Raw genomic sequence first — 17,745 nt, 5'->3', positions numbered from 1 at the left:
CTGCAGTATGTAAAAGAAGACTAAAATAAATACAAAGACATTATGGATTTATTTGAAATAATGACATTTACAAAACTAATAAGATTGAACACAAGACCCAGGGGAAGGGGAGTATCATAGTAGTGCCTGCCTCAGGAGGCTCTGTTACAAGGGAATCCTGTGGATAACAGATTAGCAGTATCCCAAGAAGAATGAATAAAGAGGTCCTTATTTCAGTCCCTGGACTATGCAGGGAAATGTGGGCCAGTTGTAATGTCTGCTGTCAAGGTGGCCTTCAGCCGAGTGCTTCACTGTTGAAGCAAACAGCAGCTGCACTTCAGTGAATGTTACTGGGTATGAAAAGGGCATCTTGATCTATGTTAATGTGTCTTCATTCCTAATGAACTCTCCTACATCGGCCTGGTGGAACACAACAATGGCCATGGGGTCCACTCGTCGGCACTCCTGGGTCGTCTTGGCTGCGACTCCAAAACCCTGAGAAATAAGACATAACTAGTTCATTACTCCCGTCTGTGAACAAGAACAGATATCTCAGTCCGTTTAGCACATGATCTGAAGTTAAACTGATGTCACCCAAGCAAATAGGGTGTTCTAAACATTTGACAAGACTGTAGAGTAGGTGTGGATGAATTTAATCCAGGAATCACATACCATAGCATTTAAAAACACCTCGGAAGGAAGGATATTTTTATGAAAAGCACTTTGCCATCCAATATGCACATTACATTCTCAGCACCAGTGGCCTCAGTGGGAATAATAAACTCTTGTTATGACTGTTAATACGCTGAGCCCATGAGGAGTTCAGCATCATAGATGATGACTTACCAGAGGCACGTCAGCCATGGAGTAGACCACAACTCCCTGGTACTGCATCGTGTTCTCAGTGATTCTGCCGAGCCCAGATTTTAGCACGTGGTTCCCGTAAAGGAAAGACTGCTCTGCTCCAGGTTTCACCCACACCTTGAACTGAAGACATGATGGAAAGCTTTAAGTTATTAATACATGCACAAGTACAATTAACTGCATTTCAACCTAGTCTAACTGACATTTCAGGACAAGATCTCAGAACAGAGAATGCTAAAGTAGTGATTTTGGTGTATGTTCAGCATTTAATACATTCATGACTCAGACAGATGAAGTAAAAAAATATCTTCATGCAGCTCTTGGTGGCTTTTAAAATATAATGGACCTAATTGTTCAAACATCTTTTTTTTTAATGGAATACAATTTACTCCCATAAAACTAAGTGAACTTTTGAGAGTGGATCAAGTCTCTACCTCTCAAAATAATTCACCAGTCAGACATCGTGTTGGCAAAGAGCCAGAGTCGTTGTAAACTGTGAACTCCTGCCCCTACTCATCGCCAGTGTGTGTGTGTGTCACTTTGTCTGTGACTTAGAAAATTAAAGTGTGAATAAAAATAGTGAGATGGAAAAATAAGCGGTAGATGCATTCCCATTTCTGTGCTGTTTTCCTGTTATCATAAACACAAAATATGATTATCCAAAAAAAAACACGTTCCATATGTGACATAACAGCCATTGGTATCTAGTTGGCATTAATGGTCAAGTCAATGGCATGTTGCACATTTAACACAGTAATGACATCTGCGTACATGGACCGGTAAACTTCTAGTATAATGTTGTGGCATAAGATACCATAGGATTTACACAGTGCCTGTAGATAAAAAGTATGTATGTGGGATCTGCTAGTGGACTGACATACCGTTTTTAAGCAGGATATGCCACTAAGCATCGGCATGTGCCACTGAACCATAAAATTACAGAATCTTTATTAGCCAAGACTGCAGTATACAAAGAATGTGTCTTGGCGTTTGCTCCCACAAACACAACATAGAAGAATACAAATATAACAAGAGTAAAGTAATAATACTAATGAAATAATAAGATAAACAAAGTAGTGCTGAAATTAAGTCAAACATTTTAAATTTAAAATCTATTTACCAAATGGAATAACAACAATTTGAAATGGGATATAAAACTTGAAATATTGACTGTACAAAGGAAATATGGACTACATGACAGACCAAAAAAATGGTGACAAGTTCAATAAATAATTAAATTATGTAACAGTGGAGGTTGACTGCAATGTACAATGTTAAGTCCAGTTTGATTAAATATATAAAAGTGACCAGTGCAGGGATTAAAAGAGGGATGTGAGATGTAAAGTCCAGTTTGATAACAAAAAGGCCGGAATGGATATCTCACTTCACTAGATGTTTTTATTGCCTATTACCTTTATCTCATGGTTGCATCTCTGTCCATCGGTTGGAGCAAGTGAGAGAGGCAGACATGCAAATGATGCCAGCAAATACACAAATAACAGAAATTAGATGCAGCCACAGTCACCTTTGCATATGGAGCCAGGAAATCCAGAGCTGTGATGTGCAGGCGAAACTTCTTGGTCTTTGTAAACTTCCCGAAACAAGTTCCCACTGACACGAGTTTGTCCCGAGAAATGTTTGTGGCCAGCTTGAGAATTTTCTCACTGCGGACAGAAAACGATGATACATGAATTACTCCTTTTTAAAAGTACTGATAGATACCAAAACATCTTTATGTCTACTTGTGCTGGGTTACCTCATGTAGTACACACGGTCATCGTGAAGCCTGAAGCAGTAGGTGCCATCGGGTCGGTCCACTAGTAGTTTTATGTTTTCTCCGATGCTGTAGTGGGAGAAAATACGGTGAATTAGTGTAATGTGGGTCACCTAACCTCAAATGCAATCTCTTTTTCTACTAAATGCTAATGATTAGGACTGCTGTCACATTAAACCTAGAGTGTCATGTAATTGAAATCACATGACTTCACATGTGATGCCATATATTCGAGCAGGGCAGTCTTCCAACATGAAGTACTTGCTTTGAAGTCCAGTCAAAAGACAGTGAAAAGGATTTTGAGTAATTTGATGTTAAAAGGACCAGCGTGTAGAATTTAGTGGCATCTAGCAGTGAGGTTGCAGATTGCAATCAACTGAATACCCTCCCCCTCCCCCTCCCCTTCCAAGCATGTAGGAGAACCTATGGTGGCCATGAAACTCGCAAAAAACATGAAAGGTCTTCTCTAGTGTTTGGTTTGTCCGTTCTGGGCTACTGTAGAAACATGGTGGAACAATATGGTAGGCTCCGTAGAAGAGGACTTGCTCCCTATGTAGATATAGGACTCATTCTAAAGTAATGAAAACACAACAATTCTTAGGTGATTATACACTAATTAAACATACTTATGAATATTATATTCTGTTTCTACCAACTGATCCCCCTAAATCTTACACACTGGTCCTTTAAGGATATAACTTTGTCATAAATGAAGCAATGTTGCCAAGTTTTATCTATTACAAGTGAATTATGTTCCACTTCTTTATCATAGGTTTTGTGCAATAACTTATCCTTAGTAGTGCCTCAAGCACAGTGAAGGAGGTGCTATAAGGTAGGAGGCACTGTAGTTTTTAGTTTTTAGTTTAGGTAGTATGTCCTATGATTGTTAAGATTTTCTCCATTTGTTCATGATGTGCTCTATGTTTCACCTAAGTTACCTTGGGCGTGTACCTTGTGCAATATCTTATCTCTTTTAGCTGAATGTAATCAGCTGGTGTCAGAGTGCACCACTGCATTGTTTGGTTGGTTTTGAATTACATCATGCTGGTCATATTTCTTATTGTTTGATTGCAGCTGTGTGCAGCACTTTTTGCTTTGTGCACTACTGCATTGCCTTGTTGTGTTATACTGTATATGTCCTGTTGTGTATTATGTGATTGCAGCGGTGTGCAGCACTTTGTTTTGCACTAGTGCACCACTGCATTGTCTCATCAATGAGATATGATATTGTCTTTGTATTGTATTGTACTGTCATGTATTGCTTGATTGCAGTTCTGCGTAACACTTTTTGCCCAAGATAAATTTCCTTCCTTCGGGACATTAAAGTTTATCTCATCTCATCTCAAGTGTGATCATATTGTGCTAAAGATATAGTCATGCCTCAAAATATACTATAATATGGTGAAACATGATTCTTTTTTTTTTTTTTTTTTTCAGTCAATTTTTCATTGTCCCACTTTAGAAAATGCGGTTTGAAATGTAGGACAATCATTTGTTGTTAAATTGGTGGAATATGCATTTAAGTTCATTAAATGTGCAATACCAGTAGTAATTCAGGGCTCTTAGTCTTGTAATGCTTAATTTAAACTTTTTTAGGTAGGTTCCAAAATATATTATTACTGAAACATATTATAATACATTACTATAATATCTGTTACGGCAAAAAATGTAATTACTGAAATAACCAAATGTGGGCATACACTTTGGCCTCGAGTGTTACTGAACAGAGAAGTTTTTATTGTATGAATTAAGGTGATTTAAACCCTTCAGCCTGATCTGTCCCACGTTGGGAAATGCACATAATCTGAGACACTTTGGCACAGAGAACACTTTTATACTTGCCATTTCTTGTCCGAGAATGATATTTGCTTTCTCTTTTCTGTTATGGTTAGAGAGCACATGGGGATCTCAGAATGGTATTGGGTGCGGATATAATGTATTGGCTTCAAAATATATACCTGAAGTGCCAATTGCAAAAATTATCCCACACTACTCTACTTACATGCATCACACACACAGGCTAACAAGCATGCTAACCATTTCTGCTACATTTTAAACAACAATATGCTGAACGGTTCACTTACTACTTCGACAGCTTCTCAAACATCGTTGTCGTCTCTTCGTCTGTTAGTGGCCTCATCTTGATAATGTTTTTATTTTAACTATTTTAAATTAATGGACAAATGTGTGTCCTGTGAGAAACGTGGGTCAACACGGAAGCCGTCACACTTCTTAACGGAAGTTGTTTGACGTCATCGACGAGCGTAGTTCCTGGGCTACTTTTTTTTTTTTGGCATTCTTCAGCTTTCAGTCGATCTCCGGCAAAACCGGCCGACATCTGGTAAGTTAATGCTCTTAAAATTAACATTAATCCCCAACAGACCCACTCTGTAGTTGACAAGTAGTACTGCGAACATTATTTTATCTCACATCTCGTTTTTTGTTGAACATTGAGGTCACACTTTCGAAAACGGGCTAAGTTAGCCTGGTTAGCTCATATTGGTTAGCTAGCTGTCAGCGGAAAAAACAAGTAGGTCTCTAACCGAGGCTAACTCGGTTAGCAGCCGATGATGCTAACGACCCCGCTCTGCTCAAGCAACTCAATTTAAATCAATCCTGAAACACAGTATGTCATCAGTCGTTAGATGGGTTTATTCCCGCAGTTGTGAGTTTAGGTCGGACTCTCCGTGTGAGGAGACGGTCTTTGCCGCAGCGCTGCGAAGTTACATAACGTACATTTGTTTGTAAATACCGATTACGTTCGTGTAATCCGAGACCAGAGTCAGAGTAACTAAACCTTTAAGGATTTCAACAGTCAATAAGATCAACATCAAGCACCTCTGCCACCTGAGTGTGTGATTCACCTGTAGTGAACAGTTCAATGTCAGCTGCAGTGTCAGAGCTGCACACTAGGAAATCTACTCTGTCAGCGACCTCTTTGCGTTTGGCAGATCACTCGATCCTCCTGTCACCTCCTGTCTGACAGCCATAATTGGCATGAAAATGCCTGATACTGTCTTTTTGATACTGCCAAGCAAATGTGCACACAGCAAAACCATTATATTCATTATATTCAGACGTGACACAGCTCGAAAATAGCTGATCCTGCTGCTCTTTGATTAAAAAATGGAATTAATCATATAAATTTAACTTCACCACCTTTGTAGCATTACTGGACTGAGATTTGGAGTGGCCCTTCACATTTCTCCTGTTGTACTTATTGTCTGTCTGTGTCCTTCTGCCTCCTAATACACTGATACATCATCTTAAGCATGAGACATAATGGGCTACAATGACCCTGTGCTCCTAAAAATAGTTGTTGCTCATCTATAATATAGGATATGGAGCAGCCATGTAACATATCATGTTAAATGGTTACAGCGTAGGCAATTTGTAAAATACTGCTCCAAATTTTCTGTTCTGCTTTCTTGGATGTCCTGATTGTGAAATAAGCCTCTAGATTATTTCAGTTCCAGCAGGGATTTTATGGATATCTTATCAAGGCTGCGGCACCTATTAACAGCGTGTTAAAAACTAACTTTTTATTGACTGCGGAAGTCAAAGGTTATAATCATAAATGCAAGAGATTACACACAAAAGTAAAAGTGAAACATATTGATTACTTAGACAATCAGTGTTGTTTATAGCGGCTGACTTGCTCAGAAACCCACACGGAAGCATACGCTACAAAGAACACACAGGTGTTTGCATTAGTACAGCATATCTCTTAAGATTTCAGTCGCTCACCTTTTATAACTTTAAACTTTGTATGAGGAAGTCAGAGTTCTTGAAACTTACATACTGTAAACCTATTTTTAACAGCACTTTAAAGTAACATGACCAGACCTAGAAAACTTTCCCAAATCAGTCACATGATGATATAGGCATTTACGCTAATACGAAAATGGAAATAGGAAAGAGCAGTAAGTTTCACTAGTAGAGCACTATGCCTGCCTCGTGAGGTGTCCGTTTGACCACAAATATTTGTGAGTTTTGTCAAAAGACGAGCCTGCTTAAGTGAAGGCGGTGGCCCTTTAGGCACAAAACTGGCGACCAAATCAACAGGATACTGCTGTTCACCTCAAAAATATTTCTGCTTGGTGGTATTCAACTTTTATTCAGGAAACAAGTCGTTAATCCAAATCTATGATTGCTTTGACAGGAAAAACAAAGTGTAGACATGAGTTTTATTCATGACGGTAATAGCTGATTTGACAGAACACGTCAGGGTTTAATTGAAAATTTGTCTTTCACGTGTTGACAGGAGTGCGCTGCCCTGTGTTGGGAAAGCAGTTCGTGTGCCAACGGTTTACCCTCCCAGAGAAACCAGCGGTGTGTGTCTGTCATCAGCTTCCGCTGTGTGTTTGTGGCTCTGGTAACACTGAACAGGAAGACAGACGGAGAGAGACGTCTGAACTGAGAGAGGAAACTGCTGCGGCTTCTTCGTTGGCCTCAGAATGACTGAGTTCTGGGTTTGTTTCAGCTGCTGCATTGCAGAGCAGCCTCAGCCTGTGAGTATCAAATTAACCTCCAAAGACTAATTGATTTACTCAGTCTGTAACGTAGCTGCCTTGTTTAAAGTGGAAAATGGTACGAAAGATGTTTTTTTTTCTGTTTTTTTTGTTTTTTTTTAAGTTGGTGTAAAGGTTTATGAGCAACAAATACTTTAGTGTTACACAGTGTCCTGACCCAGTTATCTTGCATTTTCTTTAAACTGTGAAAATCATAAGCAGCCATTATTCTGAAAGTTTGTTTAAAAACATTGTGGTTGTGTTATGCCTGATGATTACTTCCTGTTTTAATTAAAATATTAAAGAAGAGAGCGGCAGGGACTCCACCTAACCACATTCCACTGTCTGACACAACACATATACTCAATACGGATCATTTTCGTGATGAAGAACAACCAGTTGTGGCTGTTTGCAGTGGCCACATCTGTATCCCAACAGATAAGATAAATAGTCGTCATGATTGTCGACCGCTGTCTCAGATTTAGCTCCACAGCACAGGTCCACTGCTTATGACACAAAGTTTCAGAGGTTAAACAGGAGTGGGATGAGGTGGCTTTGTTGACTCAGTCCTTACTGACTAGTCATATTATTTTCAAATATTTAAGGACGATAAAAGCCCCAATCTTATTTCTATATTATTTTTTTGAAATACAAGCTTATGTTTGACGCTTTCATTTTCAGAAACGGCGGCGACGGATCGATCGCTCCATGATCGGGGAGCCAACAAACTTTGTTCACACCACACATGTAGGCTCAGGGGACATGGGTCTGGGACTGGCATCAGTAGGTTTGGGTTTTCTTTTTCAGAATATTAACAATATAGTGGTTATAAGCCATCAGTCAGTTAACACGTACTACTTCACCTTCACAGGTGGACCTCGTTCAGGCCCAGATGAAATCCAAAGGGGGCTACGCGCACGGAGGGTCTGAAGGCTCTCAGTTGTAACAAGGTGAGAGATGCTTTTTTTTTTTTCATCCCTTTGTGGAACTGATATCCAGCCGCAGAGTTTTCACTACCCCCACAGCCCAGCACCAGCTCAGCTCAGACATGTTTTATGAAAATAGTCATTTTGTTTATGAGGGCCTCGATATTTAAGGAAAACTTGATTTTTACATGTAAAACCGGGACCTAATAATGCAAAAATATTCTGGATCAATTAACAGAGCAGTGCAGCATTGTTGGTAAACACTGATAAGCAGCCTGCCGTATATGAAAGCTTCATTTCCCCCCAAAAAAAGTTGTTCGTCTGTGTCACATGCTGACATCACACACTTAATCACTGAGAAATAACACATATATTGAAATGTGCCCTTTCCGGTTAACACCTATGACTAAACGTCGACTCCACCCATACTGTGTCGTAACAGATGATGGCGTGTCACGCTCACACACACCGCAGCAAGCTTGTCTGGTGTGGCTTTAAAAGGAACTGGTGAAACGCTGCACAGCACGTATTTGTTTACAGTGATGTTTTTACGTAGTGGGAAATCATCCCTCCGTGAAGGGATGACTGCCCCATTTTTCCACTTGATTAGCCTTGTTGCGCTGATAACGGCTTCTGTTTTCCTCGTGACAGTGACTCAGCTATCAGTTTGCTTGTTTTTTTTTTTCATATGTAAGTTTGTCAGCTGCAGCCTGAATGAGGCAGTGAGTTAAACCATCCTGACATGTCTTTCTACTGGCTTCAGGCGACTGGTTAACTGTTAATGTTGCACCTTGGTTTGTTTATAAACTCCCGCTGGATGTTGCCACTTTCACAGTATTTTTCTTTTTGTGCCTGAACAGATTCAGTCTATCAATTTCAGATATGATTGGAAAAAGTGACAGAAAAATTAGCCAGAGTCAAAACTCTAAAGGCTTTTAAGTCAGTCTTTCAAAAAGTGAATTCCTCCTTAAACTTTGCTCAGTTAGACCTGGATTTGATGTGAAATTTGTGCGACTCTGGTTTTCCTCATGTGACCAAAACCAGCAGAATTTCAGATCCTAACATGTGTTCCACTTTTTTCTTTCCCCCTCACAGCCCTTCAGTCTTGTGGAAACTACTGTTGTTGATATGAGGAAGCGTTTTCAAAAAAGCAGTTCTGTCCAAAATGGACACAGGACCAAAAGATGAAAACTACTGCTTTTCCATAATGTTGTATATATTTTTATTTTCCATTCCCTTTTTTTTTATGAAAGCACTGCTATCCATTTGCTGCCATACTGTTGCACTGTAAAGAGTAACTGTTAAGAGTAGAGAAAGAGGGTTTAGGAAGCTCATAATCTCAGTCAGACGTATGCTTGTGTGTATGCATGAGGAAAATATTTTCAGAAATATTTGCTGTCGTAGCCCATTTGGATGCCTGTATTTATTATCTGATTTGTAAACGGACCTCACGGTGGCTGGGCCACGCTGGAGATTTGGAACATTATGTTTCCTTCTTTTATTCTCAGAGGTTTATCAAAGGACAGGTAGAAGAAGCAAGGCAAAAAAAAGCAAAATGTTCATTGTTTTATTCTGAGAAATACTCATAGTTCTCTGAGTTGCTTTCAGGGTTGAAGATTGCTGTTGTAATAAACTTGAAATGAGTAGAGTACACTGGACCATACATTGTACACTCACACTTGCTTAGGAATTTCGCATTGATTTCGACTGTTTGTTTTGGTTTTTTTTATATTCATTTAGATTGAACCATATAGAATTTTAATAAACTATGAACCTCCTAATCTGCCTTTCGACGTCATGTTCGTTATTTTTCTTCATAGTGTGATTTTTAGCAGGTGCCACTGCAAATGCTAAGCTTGGTAGTTTCAAGAAGATTCATATTTTTATATGATTTTTTTTTTCTCTCTTTTTTTAAATCCAGTAAACCAGCTAGAGACCAAGATATAAAATTGGAAGCAACCAAATCAACACTGCAAATAAATGTGGGTCAGGTTGAGTTGGGGGGGGGGGTTATCTTCACAGTTAGATCCAACTTAACACTGTAATATGTTTTTTGTGTTACATAATGAGTCATGAGTTTTTATGGCTATTTCTCAACATTAAATCATTTGCAGGGTTTGTTTTTTTTTGGGGGGGGGGGTGTACACTTACAGTTTAAGCAGAGATGATTTGGTTCTTGTCCCTGTCGGGCCTCTTAAAGCTGAAAAAATGCTACTAAATAGAATTCAAACTAATCTGACCCACCTTTTTTTGTAGCAGTGTTAATATGATCAATATATATATTATCAAAAACAAACACAATGGACATTAAACCCAGCTATTCCTCATTTTCCTGTTTTTGTTTAAAAGTTTATCCACCTCACAGCAGATTTTATATTTTATATCCATGTTTCCTCTCTTAGGGAAAAAGCAAATAAATGCAGTTCTTTCTTATTGCCTGTTTATGTTGTTATCAGTCTCGTCAGACTCGAGCTCATGTTATCCTTGTTATTGACTGGTGCTGAAATTACAACAGAAACCTTGACTGGCTGGGTCATTTTCGTCCCTCAGTATTGTCATACGTTGTCCAAATTTCTCAACCAGGCTCCATGGAAGAAGGCCTTAAACAAATCTTTGCAGGCAGCGACAGAGCAGCAGCAGCAGTATGAATGTTACATATACTGTATGACCTCACTTACTTGAGGGGTAATCTGTGTTGACCATGTACACGCTGCTCATCACCGCCAACAGTGATTACTGATGAAGCAGGCCTGGTTCTGTTAATGCATGTGATTGTGTGTCCTCCATGTGCATCCCGTGGTTGAGTACATCTACAACAGAATGTGTTTGTATAACAAAGTCAACAAAAAAAAAAAAAGTATGTAGATTGGTGTTAAGAGCTATTTACGTAACCTACCTGATAGAGAATACCTAATGGATATGTGATATCTGACCATTTGTAAACAGGTAACAGAGGAGAGAGATTTAATCAGATCTTTTAAAACTGAAAAACGTACCCATTGGGACAAATGTGCAGGCGTTAAGGTTTGATTCAGCAGACGGGAGATTTACACCCTCTTTGTGGTGACAGGTACTTCCTGTAATGCTGTATAAGAGGAAAATTGACCAGCATTGCATTGATTGTGTTGTCACTCCTCCAGCATCACACAAGGTGACCCTCGAAACTTTCAAACCTTCACTGACAGATTTGATCATTCATCAGGCTACATTCTTGTAACTCATTTATTCCTGTTCAAAATGTTTTTTGTAGTAATTTCTGTGTGAAAAGTGATCCTCCATATGATTGTTTTTTCTCCCTCTGGGGCTAAATGCTGTAATGTCAAGACCTACTGGGGTTGCAGTATATTATGTGACCAGCAGGCCGTGCTAGTGGAGTGATTGAATGTGATTTAAAAAAAAAAAATGTTTCCTTATCACTAGATTCTGTGATAGGACTTACTGTATGATGGTGTAAATACATAACAAAAAAAAGTAATGGATCCATGGTTTATATGTCTTCAGGTTCATACATATTTTTGGTTATTTTTTGTATAACATTGTTGAAAAGGCAGAGTTGGAGCAGTGGTTGTTGTTGTTGTTTTTTGTTTTTTGTCATTTTGTTTCTGAGAATCTGCCTGACATGTAGTTCCCACTTTTGGGGAAATTCATCTGTCTTTTATCTGCATTTTTTCAGAATAAGCAATGAAAAATAAATGTCATCTGTTGATGTTTGACCGACTGTGTCTTCTGTATTTTCACTGCCTAAACCCCACATTTATAACACTAAAAGTGCATAAAACACTTCTTTTAAACAACAATACTGGTCTTCATACAAGTTAATCAAAATCTCAGGTTTTTAAACAGGTTACCGTGTTAACAGATGTTTAGTCATAGTTTAGCCAGAAAAGCACAGGTGTGACTAAGGCTGCATTGCATTTAGGTGTGCCAGTATAAAAGTCTTGATACAATGCATGCCGATACACTAGAATAGGACTGTGACGCTTCAAAGGAAAATAATTATGTGCACCTGTACTTCTGTTGCTGAGGCATATCGAAATGTGTGCCAAAATAATCAGAGTAAAAACGTATTTCCAGGTTTAGAACTCCTCAAGTCTTACTTGCTTGTAAAAACATGTTCCATACACTGACACACACATAAACTGAGCAATGATGGTTCTGCGCTGCTGAAAATTGCTTTCTGAAAATTGTTAAAGCAGAATAAAAGCATAAGCTTTTAAAAGTCAATACAGGTTGAAGGCAAACAGCACATGTGGTTCTTTTTATTCATATCATAAAAAACAGCAGCCTGGAGGGGAGGATTGACAGTCAGTGTGTCGATAACATCAGATGACTCTCAGATGTGTTGGTTGTTATTGAAATGATACACACAGCAGCCATTCAAAGCCTTGAACTGAGCTCTGAACTGAGAGTCTTCAGCGCTCCATGTTCCTGCTCTATAAGCTTTGTACAGATTGTAGATATTAGTGAAATAAATCTGAGAGCAAACAGTCCGAAAATGAAGAAAAAACTGGCAGCTTCTAAAACACAGTAATTATTGTTTGGGGCTGTAATACTTGCAAAATGGACACAAACAGAAAACAAGATGCATATACACACAGGGTGTGAAGATTTAAGCAACTTTTACACATTATAAATGCAGGATGATTTTAAAAATACAAAAAAAACATTGAGTATTGTCACACAACAAACTGCCTCACAAAAAGAAAATATACACATTTGGTAAAACCAAAAAAAAAGAAAAAACAAAGGTATAAGAATCAAACACATACAGAGAGAAACATATTGTAACTTAAGTTTACTGTATAATATGATGGCAAAGCAAACATGACAAACACAAACTTACAAAGTGTAAAAGCTACATGAGCTGCTCTTCATTTACAGTGTGCTGGTTAAACTTGAAGAAACAGCAGAGCAATAACTCATCCCACACTGAAGCGAAATGAGATCTGTTTACTCTGTCAGCTGTGGTGTGAGCTTGGTGTCGTTTCAGTGAGTGTGAAGCGCTGAACCATAACGAACTGAAGTGATGATGGCGGAGCTACAGCTTGGCTTGGAACAAGATCTTCATCTCAGCCGGCTCAGCAAAGAGGATGACCGACAGACTGACTGACTGACTGACTGAGTAATATTCTCTGTCCTCTCCCGCTCTCTTCGATATATCTGTCTTTCAGAGGTCAGCTCAGCAGATAGACGCCAAGAGACAACAACAGATGAAACTTAGCAAGAAAAAACAGCTTTTAATCAAGTATGTGCTCTATGCAAACAGGAGGATGAGATGTTATTTTCTAGTAGGTTTGCACATTTGGGTGCTGTTGGCTGCACAACTAGACTATGGCATCAGTGTTTGCTGATGTGTGGACCAATCAGAGAGTTCCTTGATGTAGTTTGGGCCAAAAAGATCAGTGTAGTTGTCTGCATGGAGGGAGTAAAGGTTATCATCACCAGGACCTGAGGAACACAAAACAACATGAAAACACACACAGAGACAAAAACACTCAACCATGTGATTATTCACTCACATGCACATGAATATTAGAGCTCCCCTTCAGCTACACAGTCATTAACGACTTTGTTCTGGCCAATTATTCTGTTTTTTTTTTAGTCTTTTCACAATAGGAATCCCAAATCTGTAGAGGATCATTCTGCACAACTGCTTTCACCTGCCGTCAGACAATAATACCTTACTGCTGAGTCAGTCAACAACAAATTCTAGGACTAAAAAGATTTTAAAAAATGTGTCAACAGTCCTCATACACACAATCACATAAACATATATAGTGTCCTACAGTGCCAGTGGTCCCACAGTGTGTGTGTTCTCCATCCTCTCTGCTCCCCAGTCTGATTCCACAGGTCAGCATTGCTTAAGTGATCCATCAGCTACAAGAAGACAAAATACAGTCAGACATCTAGAGCTCCACCTTGTTGTTTCGCCTTCATATTTTCAATTTGAGTGGAAAATATGTCTAAAATACTTCAGCTGTAGGCACCTCATATGTTATGAAAGTTGAAAAGAATCTGCCCAGTGTCGCTGTTGGTTGAAATGCAGTGAGTTTTGGATTATTGAGCCCTCAAACCACGCCAATATTCTGTGTGACTCACCCAAAAAAGATTTCCACTAAAACAATTAGTCAGAAATAGCCAGAATGACTGTTAGACTGTCCCACCTAATGAAAAGAAAACCATGATTCATTACATTTAATAATAACACAATAAGTTGTAATACCTTAAAAACAGCCTCGTTCTGTTCCTGGTCCTCTGGTTTGGCTTCCCACATCCCTACACAAAGACAACAACTATCATCCTCACCAGGTTTTTTTTTCATTATCAACACCCTGAACGACAACAAACTGCTTCTTCTTACCATGTGTTTGAGTGCTGCGTAACGCGTCTTCCGCAGGGGTCTCCACCTTCGGCGGTGTGTCTGAAACAGGTCTCGTTGTGGGTTGCCATGTGTGCACAGTGCAGGGATCATCAGGTATGCACGCTCCTAAACTGACCTGTCTCTCTCGGGGCCTGCTGAACAACCTAAGCCCTGATGAGAGAGAAGGTGAGTCAGAATATGTTTGATCTTTGAAGTGAAAAGTACACTTTATATGCGGGTCATACCTCTCCTGCGCCTGTGTGTTTGTGTGCTGGGCAGCATCCTGTAGACTCTGTAGGCATTGCTGCCTCGCTTCCTGCTGTGCTCCCGCAGCTCACAGATGTCAGGCAGAGAATTCAAGGCACAGCGGAAATTTGCCTTCCACGTTTTGGGATCTGGCTTGTCTTTGCCTGGTTGGTATCGTCCTGAAGTGAACAAGCACAGAGACAGTTCTAGTAAACTGATTATCTTTGGGTTGTGGACTGTAATCTGGGACAAAACAAGATATTTTGAGGTTACATCTTGGGTTTTGGGAAACAATGATCAACATTTTCACCATTTTCTGACATTTTTAAGACCAAATGACTAATCGATTAACCACCGTTAGCCTGGGGTGTTTGGGCAGTTACTCACTTTGCCTGATCGGTAATCTACCTACCTGAAAAAGCAAAAGAGCCAGAACCAGAAATGAGTGTGATGACAATGTGATTTGGATAATTGCCAGCCTCACTCATAAAATCACTGGAGTTTAAAAAAGATCCACTATGGATCATTTACAGCAGACAAGGGCTAACAAGAAGTAAAGGTGCACAAATAGCAGCAGTTATATTACATAAACTTCAACCTGTTCTACATACAGGCAGGTTATTAATGACTTAGAGCCTCTGTAAGTCACAGAGCATCTAAATATTTCAGTCATTTATTTTTGAATGGCTCAATTATGTATTACATGTATTGTATATTATTATTACTTATGTAATGTTTAGTTTAATGAAAACTCTTGAATGTTTAGTTGAATTTTTCAACCTGTTGATTCTACACAGTGTCCTTTTATTTTTTTACACACACAGCTGATGTTCTTTCTGCGGGTCTTGTGAAGAGAAGTCCTGTTGTACTTTGACAGCAACACGATCACCCTGCACTTTGACAGCAACTGAAGCTTTCCCATGATGTGATGCAGCTATTATACAATCACAAAGCATGACTTTCCCAAGACTGGAGGGTGATGGGTTTCAAGATGCAGAACATGCAGAAATTTGATTACAGATACCAAAACATCTGGTTATGAGGTGATTAACTCAGAGAAATGTACACATTTATTTATTAAATTCTGTAAATTACATTTCATATTTTGTGGATTTTATGCAAAAGACGCCCAGGTGTGAAATGTTTTACTAAAACCAAACTGACCAGAATAGATTTTTTTGTCATCTTTTCCCAATTTTATTCCTTTGACTTTCAGTTTGCATTGCAGGAAGTTGCATTGATTAGATTGAGATTCTTAAATTTTTACAGATAACTGTCTCGGGTAACTACTCATTCCAAGATTATTTATATGTTTAATTGCTTCACACTGGTGTTATTTAAGGTTTTGTAAACATTATTATTATTTAACTGGAAACTGGGTTTTATTTTAGCTTTATTTTCCCATTGAGATCTGGTTCATAAGAGAGACCTTGCTGATGTAGCAGCCGTACAAAATCACAACATATTAAAATGCAACATATAGAACATGATATACAAAAAAGTTCACATTAAAACAGAAGAACAGCTACTGTATTCAAACACAGTGGCCTCTCAAGAAGAACAACTACATGTCTCCATCATAGTCTTTATGATGGCCTTCAATTCATCGATGGACATAACTGTTTCTAATTTTATATCATGGCAGGAATGTGGTAGATCTCGAAAGACATGGACTGAACAATGCAATCAGGGCTGCTCTGCACTGGAAAGAGGAAACAGGTCTGCAGGTGAAGCTCATTAGGAAGGTTGAAATAATTTTCTGACAATGATCAAATGCTATCTGCCACTAAATGCTGTACAACTGCAGTACAGACCAAATTTCAATGTAACATATCATTCTGTGCTTATTTTCCTTCCTTTTCCTTTTACACTTTGATGAAGTCACTTTGTTAAAAGCAAATTTTTAGAGATGACAGAGATGAGACTTTGCGATTAAGCAAGAAGTCTTGTACATATAACTCTTCTCAATTAATTTGTTCATTTATTTTAATGACATGAAGCTTACATGTAGGGCTGTGCGATAACTCAGTCTTATCATTAACAATAGTGTTGTGATGATATGATCATATCATTTCAGTCAAATTAATGATTCCATGGAAATTGCAATTTCATAGTGAAAAAACTGAAGTTTCTGTTCACACTTACATGAACTTTTCACAGTGCAGTTTGATGAATTGAACATTAATTAATACATTTGTTATGTTGTGATATATATCTACATTGTAAAAAATATTCTCATTAATATTATGGTATTGATTCCAACCATATTGACCCTGGCAGTGTATTCTGTTAGTTTTCTTCTGTGGTTTCACTCATAAAACCATCCACAGGCAAGTGTAAAAGCAATGAGGTAGCACATGATATCAGGCTGAATGCCTCAGATAAACAGATAAAGAGCAGTCTATAGATAGACATAAAAATATATATAAAATATAGTCTGGATGGATCAGAGGACCAGTGTGAGGCTCCTACCAGTGTGCATGGCCCAACTCCTGAACAGTGTAGCATCTCGGTCAATACTCCAGCCATGACGAGCTGCGTGTTTCCACGGGATTTGGAAAATTCTTGCTGACTGTAGAATAATAAAACACAAGAGAACAGGTTACAATGTTGCCCAGAGTGTTTTGTGATTCTTCTTTATTGTGTTTATACTGCGCACGGCAGTTTAGTCTACCATAAAACCATTTTTGCACTCAGGCGTGCATGCGTGTGTATCTTTGCGTGTAGAGATGTGTTTGAGGTGGAAGGGGGTCTACCTGGTCCAGCCAGCTGACTCCTGGATACTTCCCAGAGTGAATCTGCTCCTCCAGCCACGGCCTCAGCCTCAGCCGGCCTGGTTGTTGCATGCTGCGGTCCAAGCCTCAGGTATGCAGAAAGGTGTTCTTTATGGATGTGTCACCAGGTACACAAGAGTTTCAGCAATAACAGAACATTTCTCAGGAGCTCAGATTAAATCAAAGGTTACTCAGGGACACCCGTCCTCCTCCATGGCATTCTTCCAATCAAAAACCTCACAGTTATGACAATCCCTTTCCTCCTCCAATTACATTCCTCACTGCTTAAGTGGCTCCTCCAATTACAGGA

At 39.0% G+C, this 17,745-nt stretch overlaps 3 protein-coding genes across 3 annotated transcripts; 1 reads left to right on the top strand and 2 right to left on the bottom strand.

The window, feature by feature from the left end:
* Nucleotides 1–30: 30 nt before the first annotated feature.
* On the bottom strand, nucleotides 31–4,866 carry nip7 (NIP7 nucleolar pre-rRNA processing protein). The gene is made up of 5 exons (XM_044343769.1): nucleotides 4,702–4,866; nucleotides 2,600–2,686; nucleotides 2,369–2,507; nucleotides 826–966; nucleotides 31–474 (listed from the first exon to the last, which is right to left on the bottom strand). The coding sequence occupies exons 1-5, from the start codon at nucleotides 4,755–4,757 to the stop codon at nucleotides 355–357; spliced, it is 543 nt and encodes a 180-aa protein (XP_044199704.1). The 5' UTR covers nucleotides 4,758–4,866; the 3' UTR covers nucleotides 31–354.
* A 7-nt stretch (nucleotides 4,867–4,873) lies between these two features.
* cdc42se2 (CDC42 small effector 2) lies at nucleotides 4,874–11,767 on the top strand. The gene is made up of 5 exons (XM_044343872.1): nucleotides 4,874–4,958; nucleotides 6,882–7,128; nucleotides 7,810–7,911; nucleotides 8,000–8,078; nucleotides 9,150–11,767. Exons 2-4 carry the CDS (start codon nucleotides 7,075–7,077, stop codon nucleotides 8,072–8,074), a joined length of 231 nt encoding a protein of 76 aa, XP_044199807.1. The 5' UTR covers nucleotides 4,874–4,958; nucleotides 6,882–7,074; the 3' UTR covers nucleotides 8,075–8,078; nucleotides 9,150–11,767.
* Nucleotides 11,768–12,872: 1,105 nt separating this feature from the next.
* Nucleotides 12,873–17,654, bottom strand: LOC122988310 (interferon regulatory factor 2-like). Its single transcript, XM_044360524.1, has 7 exons — nucleotides 17,418–17,654; nucleotides 17,134–17,233; nucleotides 14,661–14,840; nucleotides 14,416–14,586; nucleotides 14,278–14,330; nucleotides 13,841–13,931; nucleotides 12,873–13,502 (listed from the first exon to the last, which is right to left on the bottom strand). The coding sequence occupies exons 1-7, from the start codon at nucleotides 17,505–17,507 to the stop codon at nucleotides 13,384–13,386; spliced, it is 804 nt and encodes a 267-aa protein (XP_044216459.1). The 5' UTR covers nucleotides 17,508–17,654; the 3' UTR covers nucleotides 12,873–13,383.
* Nucleotides 17,655–17,745: the final 91 nt, after the last annotated feature.

This window comes from Thunnus albacares, chromosome 1 (genome assembly GCF_914725855.1).
Source record: "Thunnus albacares chromosome 1, fThuAlb1.1, whole genome shotgun sequence".
NCBI classification, from domain to species: Eukaryota; Metazoa; Chordata; class Actinopteri; order Scombriformes; family Scombridae; genus Thunnus; species Thunnus albacares.
Note: the sequence above shows the minus strand (reverse complement) of the source record. Positions and strands in the feature narration are given on the sequence as shown.